Here is an 11512-nt window from a genome sequence, read left to right as displayed (position 1 = left end):
TTGAACATTAGACTCTTGATTTTGGCTCAGATCATGATGCCAGGGTCTTTGGATCCCAGGGTCTTTGTTTTTCAAAGCCTGTATTTCTAGTTTTTTGGGGGATTATCAATTTGTTTCTGAGAACATTTGCTAAATCCTTTACTAACAAGTTGAATTTACAAATCTTTTCATTATAATTCTTGGGGGGTTTTCCCCCTAATTCTACACTGTAGCTATGTTGTCACATACATACATATTTATGATTGTAACACTGTCTTGATAGCTTCTTACCTGTATTTGTATATTATAACCCTCTGTATGCTAATGAATGCTTTCTGCCTTATATAAACATGAATGCAAATTTATTTTTTATTTATAGGTAAATAAACTATTTATAAAATTAATCTATATTTAATAAACTATTAAAAATAAATAGTTTTATTAAAAAACTATCATTTGTATTGTTGCTTCCACTTATCACATATTTGTTCAGGGATATGCTCTTCAAGACCCTTATTCCCAGATTTTTTTGTGTGATTGTGTTTTAGTTGCTCTTATAAACAATATATAAGCTATATTTTATGGGTTTAAAAATATCAATGTGAAAATAAGACGTAATCTATTTTCATTCAATGTAATTACTGAGATATTTAGACTGTCTACCATTTGTGTTTTCTCTTTAGCACTCTTCCTCTTGGCTTTCATGTTTCTCTCTTCTTTTGCTTTCTAAAGAGATACTTTAACATTGTCTGACCCGGTGCCCACTCTTTTTTTACTTCATCATTTTGCCTTCACTTAGTGAACAAAATTCCTAAAAGTCTTGGGCATTTTCATTCAGAGTATAGGTAATACACACATACCTATAATAACTGGATCACCTTGAAACACATCAGGCAATTTTAGAAATATTTTACAGTAATTTTCTTTTCTTCAACTCTTATACCTGCCTAGATATTTGATGTCATCACTCATAGTGATGTCCCAAATTCAGAGTGTTTTATAAACCTCTCTTTGAATCCGATGGGAATCCCATAGGAACAGAAAAATCATATAGATTATTTCAATAGAGAATTTAATGTAATAAAATGGTTACAGCAAAAAGGAGCAGAGGGAATTTAACGTAACAAAATGGTGACAGGAAAAATGGAGCTCTGTGGTAAACAGGCAGGAGCTGTGTGGGGCAGCCGCCATCTCTAGGGCAGAGGTCGGTGTAGTTAAAATCTAGAAGGTCAGAGGAATCAGGGTCCAGACTACCGCGGAGGGGAGTTGGCCCCCCAGCTTGCACAGTTGTTCTCCAGGGGGGTGGGGGGAAGAGGAAGACTCACTTTGGGGAAGTCAGAAAACAAAGGCTGCAGTGACAGATATCAGCTGCCACTGGCAAGCTAAAGAGAGATTGAGCCAACCTGACAAGACCAGCAAGCAAACAGGAAGGAGCAAGTCCCTTTCCCCCTGGTCTAGGCTCCCAGTGTCCCTTAGAGCTCCCTACCCACACAGCACAAGCAACTGTAGGCCACTGAAATCAACAATCCAAATGCCCCAATGTGGTTAATCTAAACTGTAAGCTTGGGTACAATATGCTGGGATTTTCAGATTTATCATTGAAGAACAAGCTTCTACATCATTCCTACTGAGAACTAATTAAGGGAGAGACACAAGGGGATGTGACTTGGATGTGGTACCAAATAGATTTGTTAACTCCTTACCCAGAACTGAACCCACCGTCTTGTCATAGGAAACACTATCAAACAACAGGCCTTCCTGACAAGACCCAGCCCTCATGCAACTTAAAGCACAGAGGGGCAGAGAAGGTGTGCTTCATGTTGATGGCTGACACTCAGTGGGAGGAGAGAGAAAGATGGGCAGCCAGGCACGCAGAGTTGCATCTCACAAACAACAACCTGGAAGACTATTTTAAGTGTAATTCGCTCCATGTGGAATCCTCCAAGGAAAAGGTAGTTACTCCATGCTTACTTCCTTCATACACCATGCCCAACACAAACAACCCAATACTCAAAAAAAGTATTGCATTGTCGTTTCTGGACTAGCGCTTTTTTTTTTTTTTCAGGTCTTGCTAAGTACCTGTTTATTTGCACTCAATACATTTGGGAAAGTCTGCTACATAGCCCGGGTCACTGTGACCACAGAACAACAGATGAAAAAGATAAAGCACTGAACAGCAAGAAAAATTCATCCCACCCTCGTGAGGATTTCAGTGAACCAGTAAGAAATTGAAGATAAATAAACAGATACAGCCTTCATCTTTTACGAATTACTTCCTCCTCAAATCTCCCCCATATATACACTTTGGAGTGTTTATATATATATTCAGTGCAAGAAATGGTAGCATCAGTACATTTGAAGCACCTCTGAATAAAGAATAAAGCTAAAGCAATTCTGCATACATTTCAGTGTGGTGTAAGAACGATATTACACTATGGTGATGAGGGAGAGGCTCTGATAGCACCCATCTGTTTTCCACATAAGAAAAAGAAAACAAATCTAACATCACTTTTTTAAAAATTCTACAAGCCACATGCCAAAAATATATGTTTTTTAAACACGACTGCTTATCATGTAATTAATACACAAATGTTACATGAACTGGAAATAAAGACTTAAAAAGGTTAACAGCTAAAAAAAAAAATCAGGTAAACTGGTGCAGCCACTCTGGGAAATAGTATGGAGATTTCACAAAAAGTGGAAAATAGAACTACCCTATGACCCAGCAATTGCACTACTAGGTATTTATCCAAAGGACATAAAAATACTGATTTGAAGGGGCACAGGCACCCCAATGTTTATAGCAGTGCTATCAACAATAGCCAAATTATGGAAAGAGCCCAAATGTCCATCGACCAATGAACGGATAAAGAAGATGTATATACAATGGAATATGACTCAGACATAAAAAAGAATGAAATTTTGTCATTTGCAACGATGTGGATAGAACTAGAGTGTATTATTCTAAGTGAAATAAGTCAGTCAGAGAAAGACAAATACCATATGATCTTACTCATATGTGGAATTTAAGAAACAAAACAGATGAACATAGGGAAGGAAAACTAAAGTAAGATAAAAACAGAGAGGGAGGCAAACCATAAGAGACTTTTAACTATAGAGAACAAACTGAAGGTTGCTAGAGGGGAAGTGGGTGGGGCGTGGGCTATATGGGTGATGGGCATTAAAGAGAGCACTTGTTGGGATGAGCCCTGGTGTTGTATGTAAGTGATGAATCACTAAATTCTACTCCAGAAACCAATGCTACCCTATACGTTAACTAACTTGAATTAATTAATTAATTAATTTATATTTTTTAACTAACTTGAATTTAAATAAAATCTTGGAAGAGGGGTGCTTGGGTGGCTCAGTCAATTAAGCCTCTGACTTCTGATTTTGGTTCAGGTCATGATCTCATGCTTCGTGGGAGAGCCCCACATTGAGCTCTGTGCTGACAACACAGAGCCTGCTTATGATTCTTTCTCTCTCTCTCTCTCCCCCTTCCCCACTTATGCTCTCTCTCAAACTAAATAAATAATCTTAAATAATTAAATAAATAAAGAAAATCTTGGAAGAAAAAAATAAAGTCCTATAACTCAAATACTGAAACAATTGATGGTAATCTCCCATACACTCAGGAATTTTCTGTAATATGTTAACAAAATATGGTTTTGCTTTTATTTTCTCCTTTTGAGTCAGAGCTACTCTTTAGACCTGCTGGAGGACATCTCTTCATTATTCATCTACACTAGTTATGTAGGGAGAAGATTGGCCTTTCTCATCTATCTTTTTCTCAAGTATTTTTGAACTCACATAAAAATAAATGCAATCCCCTGAGTTTTCTATTGGGTCCTTGTAGAAACATTCTGAATTCATACTTACGGATTATGTTTTGTGTGAGACACATTATCCTATATTTACCTCTTCCTCTTTCTTCTTTTGGTTTAACCTTAATTTAAGGTATACATATTTTAGTGAATATAGTAATTTTCTAGGTATAGTTAAAACATTATTTTTATAAAAAATATTGCTTGTTTTTCTTCTTTCTACCTTTAAAATACATCATGCAGTAACTCCATAGTGCTTATTGTTACATTTGGAGCCAATATTTTTTTATTCAAATTATTCTTTTTTGGAGGAGAAGGAAGCAAAGCAAGTTTTTTTTTGGGGGGGGGGAGCAGAGCAAGCATAAAAGGACAGAACAAGCAATGTCCTGATACTCTGGCTATATGGAGACTAAGATAATGGCTAGAGACAAAATGTTTTGCCCAAATGCACTAGCAGGTAGAATAGTCAAGGAAGGGAATAGTCAGCAACCAGGCTTTTTGAGAAGCAAGAGGAAAATAGTGCATTAGGGGAGAAATGGAAGACAAAGGTTTCCCCGTGCATCTTAATTTCATGCAAGAAGAAAAAGGGAGACTGATAATGATACACGAGAGGATGTGGAAAAAATAGATCTACAGAAAGTGGAAATAATGTACAATCACATATATCACACACCTGAATGGCATGTGATATACCAGAGTAGAGAGGAAGAGAATTCAAAAGACGCCACACTGAGCATGTTAAAGAAATCCCTGTTGTCATACTCTGTTGGCCACTTAGGTCCCAAACTTGTGGATACAAGGAAACAAATTGCTCTTATCATTCTGACCACTCGGGTCCAGAATAAGTGATTAATATCACTTAGAGCATAGTATCACTTAGAATTTTGTTGAGGTTCCTACAAATCTTTATCAGACTTTGTCATGTTAGTGGTTCTGACTGTGAGTTTACAACATTATGTTAAGCTGCTGGCCTCCCTTGGAAGAAATCCCTCCAAGATTTTGTTGCTTCTGTGACATTTTATGCCATCCTCCTAATGGTCAATTGTTACCTACATCCGGCTTTGTAACCTGAACACTGGACAAGACAACTCCCCCTAATAACTGAATCTCGTATTTATTCTAAACACAAACTCTTTTAAAGTAAATGGAGCATAATTAAATAAAATGAAACAAAGATCCTGATATTTCTCTGCCTCTCATATACATATAAAAAACCCATAAAATTAAACTTTGCTTTTCACAGGAATAGACTCCTCAGGCTCTGATGCACATAATTTTTCAGAACTAATGTCATCCTGCTTAGACTTTAAGTTCCAGATGAGGGTGTTGGCTCTACCCACAGTCCTCACTGTATTTCCTAGGAGGGGACTGCTTAACAAGGTCACTATTTATTCTGTCTTGCTAGAGGTGTACTATTGTACAGAATCAATCATGGCATTATTAGCATATACTTACAGCAATAAAGGAGATGGAAATCTTAGATGAACTTAAGGGGAGATGTCAGAGAAAAAAGCCTCAAAAGAAACTGGATCTTAGGTAGCTCTGGGGATTGGCCATAGGAGTCCATGGCTCTCCACTCCAGTGTTTCATCACTACACAATTCTCGTATGGCCTGTACTTTGTGATTTTCTGCTTACACCTTGTGGTCTGGAAGTACCCCATGCTTAGGGACAGAATCTGATCAATATATAGTTTTAATATTGAAAATCTTATACATGAGATTTTTGTAAGGCATTTGTATTATCATCACCCCAAATGTCATAGAAAACAACTCTTCCACCATCAAGACCATCTCTGGCATCCCTCACATTGATCTCTCCATCCACAGCACTCTCCTCAGGGCGCCCTTGACATCGGTGTTCCTCAGGCTGTAGATCAGCGGGTTCAGCATAGGGTTGAAAAGGCTGTAAAACAAGGAAAGGATCTTCTGCTGCTCCTCGGGGTGGCGGGATTTGGGGGCCATGTACATGACAATGGCGCTTCCAAAGAAGAGCCCCACCACGCAGAGGTGGGAGGAGCAGGTGGAGAAGGCCTTTCTGCGGCCCTCCCCGGACTGGATCCTCAGGATGGCGAACAGGATGCGCGTGTAGGACACCAGCACCAGGCAGAGGGGCCCGACTAAGATAAACACAGAAGCAGCAAAAATGACAGCTTGGTTGAGCCAGGTGTCAGCGCAGGCCAGCTTGAGGACAGACAGGATCTCACAGAAGAAGTGGTTGATTTCATGAGGCCCGCAGAAGGGCAGCCTCAGGATGAGAACCACATGGACCAGGGCCAGCAGGGAGCCGCATGCCCAGGAAATGACAGCCTGAACCGTGCATACTCTCCAGTTCATGATGACAGTGTAACGTAGGGGGTGGCAAATCGCCACATATCGATCATAAGACATCATTACTAAGATGAGACACTCAGTGTGAGCAAAAGCCATGTATAAAAAGGTCTGCATTATGCATGGGACAAAGGAGATCGTTTTTTCCTTGTTCAGAAGGTTCGCCAGCATCTTTGGGACATTATTTGAGGCATAGGCTATGTCAACAACAGCCAGGTGGGAGAGGAAGAAGTACATGGGGGTGTGCAGTCGGGAATCCAGCCAGATGAGCCCCAGGATGGTGCTGTTCCCCAGCAGGGTGAAGGCATAGAACAGGGAGAAGAGCCCGAAGAGGAACACCTGGGTCAGTGGGCTGAGTGGGAATCCCAGGAGAATGAATTCTGTGACCCATGTTTGATTTTCTGTCATTCCCTGACAACAGTATCTGTATCAGTCACTGCTGCTGGGGAACAAACTCTGATCTGGGTTACTTATTTAACAGAAAGAGGGGTTTTAAGGTATTTACTGTCTGTTCGCTCAGCTGGCAATCCTTTCCAGAGCCATTATGTCAACTCCTTTAATCCACTGTAAAGCAGAAAGAAAAATCTATTCAGGTAAGTAGTACAAGTGAGCACAGGATTTCATGCACTATTTGGACTTCTACACAATTTTATTTAACTTTGATCGCAAGATCTATGTTTTTACTATTATGATGGCAGCCACGGAATAATGTGTTTTCCAGCATGACTGTTTCATTTGGAAAGTCCCATAGCCATAGTCTCATACACTTTTACTTTCTAATTGATTTATATTTCCAATTTTGTTCCCACTTCCTTTTTATCATTTGGTTTGCACTTATTTTATAACTTGTGCAGAGTATATTGCACATAGCAGGTGCTCAATCAATGATAGAGTAAACAGGGGCTCCTGGGTGGCTCAGGTGGTTAAGCATCTGACTCTTGATTTCAGCTCAGATCACGATCTCACAGTGGTGAGGTCAAGTCCCGCCTGCTTGGGATTCTCTTTCTCCTCTCCCTCTGCCCCTCCTCTGCTAGTGTACTTTGTCTCCCTCCCTCTCTCAAAAAAAATAAAAAATAGAGTAAATAAATACATGAATTAGGGAATAAGATTTATAAATGCCACTTCAAGGAGGTCTGTTTCCCGCTGTGTTCACTAGTTTTAGGGCTTTAGCAAATGAAGTCGTCCCTAAGTTTTTTACTTTCTGAAGCTACACAGGAAAATCTGACTGTTTCCCTTTTGAGCATGAGCAGAGCAACATCACTAATCTGGCCAGCATTCATAGAAGTAATTTATCTTATAGGGTCAGGGCAAGTGGTTATCATGTAAAGACTTAACTGTGTAATACCTCTACTGCTGCCCCAGTACCACCCTACCCTCTTGCAGGACTGCTTCCCTGGTTCTGCATAGATCCTACACCCCACTGCATTTGGACAGTTCCTAATACAGCACCCATTTGTTGCATGTATGGATGAATGGATGCATGGTTGGATGGATGGGTGGATGGTTGGAAGATAGGCATTACACTAGGAATGACATCCAAAGTGCCTATCCTGGAATTTAATCAAGACTTTGTCTCTTCTTTCATTTTCTATGGCTGCCATTCCACCAACCATATGGCCACAGGGATGACAGAAAGGGAAATCCTGAAATGTTCCATGTACACCTATTAAATGACAATTCATGATACACATGATCATTCTCAACAGGCAGCTTATGATTCCAACTCTGAAAATTTCAGCCCTATCTTAAGACCAGAAAGCTGCCTGCCCATAAGTTGACCTTGTACCTCCTGTTCAAGACGCTAATTTCTGGAGCCCTTCCTTCCTCCAGACTCCAGCTTCTTTCAACTACCACACTTTGAAAAAAGCCCTTTACTCATTGTGGCACCAGCCCTTGTCTGATCTCAGAGATAGGATTAGATTTAGAGGAAATTTCACAGAAGTTGGCAGAGATTTTGAAGATCTGAGGACTTACCCCCTCCAACTGTCTCTGAAAGAGGGACTTTCAGGTGCAGGCCTTGTCCCTGTTCCCTTGACACAGGCTGATGCAGGTCCTGGGGGCTTCTCACTGTGAACATCAGCAGTAAAGATTTTATAGCAAGCTCATCTTCACCCCAAACCACCCATATTGTCCCTGAGTGTCCCTGGGGGAGATGAGACAAGGACACATAAGACACAGATACCATCTCTACCAGGAGAACAAAAGTTGTTTGTCTCTCTGTCTCTATTTCTCTGGGCCCTGGGGATGGATGTTCAGAAGAAAAGGAGCTAGCAAGTGATGAGTTAATACCCAGTTGGATCCATACGCAGGAAACTTGTGTAGTAATAAGAATAAACATACTCCTGGGACCACACTGCAAATTATACCCCCTAAGTATTTGATGGTGATGGGTTCCTGGATCTCCATCTTGTCTCAGATGGATTTTGTGAAGCTTGTGGGAGGAATAACATCACCTTTATGAGACAATAGCTTGAAAGTCAACATGAATTTTTTTCTTCCCTCCTTAGATAATTATAAGATGGTTGTTGGTAGATCAGGAAAACTCTATCAACCTTCTCAACTATGCTGAGAAAGATGCTGAATCCTGTCCATATAGTACCTGAGATTTGATACGGGGTGTTGGAAGTAAGGGAAAACAGAAACCAGAGTAAAGCTGCTCTTGAAGAGGTTTCTGATAGAAGCCTCGGAGTTTGGAAGGTATCACATCTTTACTATGATATACTCATGAGTTCCATGAACCTTCTAAAATAATAATGCCTTGGGCTGAGATATTGACTTTATATTCACATAATAAAACATAAACAGAGGATGTCTTGAAAATTTTTGATTGTCTCTCTTTTGTGGGTCAGTCCTGTGTGTGTGTGTATTTGCTCAATAGGCAAAGTTTTGGAAAGAAACATCCAAAACTCATTTATCAGTTCACATTTGGTTCTTTACTTGAAAGAGGAGAAGTAGACTGTTAATGTGTTAACAATATGGTTCTCTGTTAACAAGGGAGGGAAGGAAGTATACCTATGGTTTTTGGCTTACATCCTAGTCAAGGATTCAAAGCATATGTATTTCTATGGGCAGAGTAAAAAAACTCAAGTAATAAGTGTCCTGAAATTTTGGAAGAGTGAAAAGTTTATAAGCTATGTCCAGTGGTTACAAAATTAACTGAAGCATTTAAGATAAATTTATTGACTACCTAAAACTGGAGAATTAAATACTTCCATGATAATTTTCAATTTCTATATAATATTCATAATTATCTACATGTAGATTCTTAATTTCAGTCATTCTTTTATTAATTTATAAAATTCATTCAATTTATATTTACTGAGCCTCTGTTATATGTGGGCACAGTCCTAGACACTGGAGAAGCAAACATTAATGAGATACTGCCTTGATCTTCAAAGACCTTACAGTCTCTCTCAGAGTGAGCCATGCAAACAATTTAGGGGCTATGATAGAACTGTGCACAGTACACCATGGGACCAAAGGAGAATGTGCTACATTATTCTGAAAGGGAGTCAGTATAGGCTTGACAACAAATGAGATACTTAAACACTGTTCAGGAGGACATAAGGTGAATAGAACATACCAGGCTGTCCCCTAGGGTATGAGGAGGGAAAGGAAAAAGAACAATATTGGAAAGGGGCTTCACAAACAAGCTTCTGTATTATGTCAAAGATGTTGGACTTTGTTGAGAATAAAAAGTAGAATTGTATGACTAAATACATGGTTACAAAGATTACTTCTTGTTTAGTGTAGAAGACTATTTAAAAGAAGAAGATTGAAGACTGTGAAGCCAAGCTATCTGAAGAGTAGGTGTTCAAATGAGAGATAGTGAGTACCTGCGTTAGGGGTGGTTACCATAGGGGTGGGGAGGAGAGAATGCGTGTGAAACACAATTACAGTAAAACCTTGGTTTGTGAAGATAATTCGTTCCTGAAACATGCTTGTAATCCAAAGCACTTGTATATGAAAGCAAATTTCCCCATAAGAAATAATGGAAACTCAGAGGATTCATTCCACAACCCAAAAATATTCCTATAAATGATTACATTATTGTAATATAATGAAAAATAATAAAGAAATACAAAATATAAAGAAAAATAAACAAATTAACCTGCACTTACCTTTGAGAACTTTCATGGCTGATGCGAGGGAGACAAGAGAGAGAGAGGATTGTTGTGTAGAACGACTTTCACTATCACTAAGGGAATCACTGCTGTCTATTGGCTCAGTAGAATCTTTTTCTGCATGGGGGCCATTGGTTATGATTGCACGGATGTTGACTACACTACAGTATTAATAAACTCTTGTCATAAACTGTATTTAATGTAACTGGCAATATGGCGGCAGAGGAAAGAGTCTATATCTGCAGGCAGCCCGACCTAGAATGAAGCAACGCATTCCTAAGCTTACTCTTGAATGGAAAAGCAAAGGACCATGCATAGGTTCTTTGAAGTGACCAAAAAAAAAATACACTAATGCCAGCTGTGGGCACCTTCCAACATTCTGAAAAATCACTGACTTCTGCCAAACACTGTGGCCTGAGATGGAGCATCCAAGCATGAGAGCTGATCACCCACAATCCCAGAGAGAGAGAGAGAGAGACAGAGAGAAAAGAGCCATTGGCTCAGTTGTGATCATGTGATAGACGTTTGGTGTCAGGTATGACTTGTATTGCAAGACATCACTCGTTTACCAAGTTAAAATTTATTAGAAATGTTTGTTTATCTTGCAAAACACTCGCAGAACAAGTTACCTGAAATCCAAGGTTTTACTGTAACAATATTTAGTGACATTTTGTGTGTGGTGAGGCAAAAAGCAGACCTTGGATGCTTCCCAGGCTGCTGGTTTATGTGGTTGTATATAGAGACGGCTTCATTCACTTATACAAAGAATACTTTGGGGAGAATGTATTTACGGCAAGGCCTGAATAAGAGTATAGTTTTAACATGATGTGGTTGATGTGCCTATGAGACATACAGGTGGATATGTCCAAGAAGGAATTAACCAAATTGTTTTGGAGCCCATGAGAGATAACTAGTCCAAAGTCATGGATTTGGGAATCACATGCATTAGGTGATAGTTAAAGCCATGATAATGAAAAAAGTCATTTAAGGAGAGCAGTTTCGTTGACAAGAAACAAGGACAAGAACAGTGTCTTAAGAATGACCAATATTTAAGAGTTGCACAGAGGAAGATAAACCTCCAAAGAAGAGCAAGAAGAAAGATCAGAGAAATAGGCAGCAGACCAGAAAATAGAAAGGAAGGAAATCAGAGAGTGATGTTACTCCAGGACACAAACTAAGATATGAGTATTTAATCCTTGGAGTAATTCTATCTTTTAGATACAAGAATATTCTCCTGCCCAGAACTATACTGAAGT

The 11512-nt window shown here is 39.3% G+C and overlaps 1 protein-coding gene across 1 annotated transcript; it reads right to left on the bottom strand.

The window, feature by feature from the left end:
- Positions 1-5607: 5607 nt before the first annotated feature.
- On the bottom strand, positions 5608-6540 carry LOC115500986 (olfactory receptor 2A5). The gene has a single exon (XM_030295791.1). The coding sequence runs from the start codon at positions 6538-6540 to the stop codon at positions 5608-5610; it is 933 nt and encodes a 310-aa protein (XP_030151651.1).
- Positions 6541-11512: the final 4972 nt, after the last annotated feature.

Source organism: Lynx canadensis, chromosome A2 (assembly GCF_007474595.2).
Source record: "Lynx canadensis isolate LIC74 chromosome A2, mLynCan4.pri.v2, whole genome shotgun sequence".
Lineage (NCBI taxonomy): Eukaryota > Metazoa > Chordata > Mammalia > Carnivora > Felidae > Lynx > Lynx canadensis.
The sequence above is the reverse complement of the archived record's forward strand: the minus strand, read 5'-3'. Positions and strand labels throughout refer to the sequence as shown.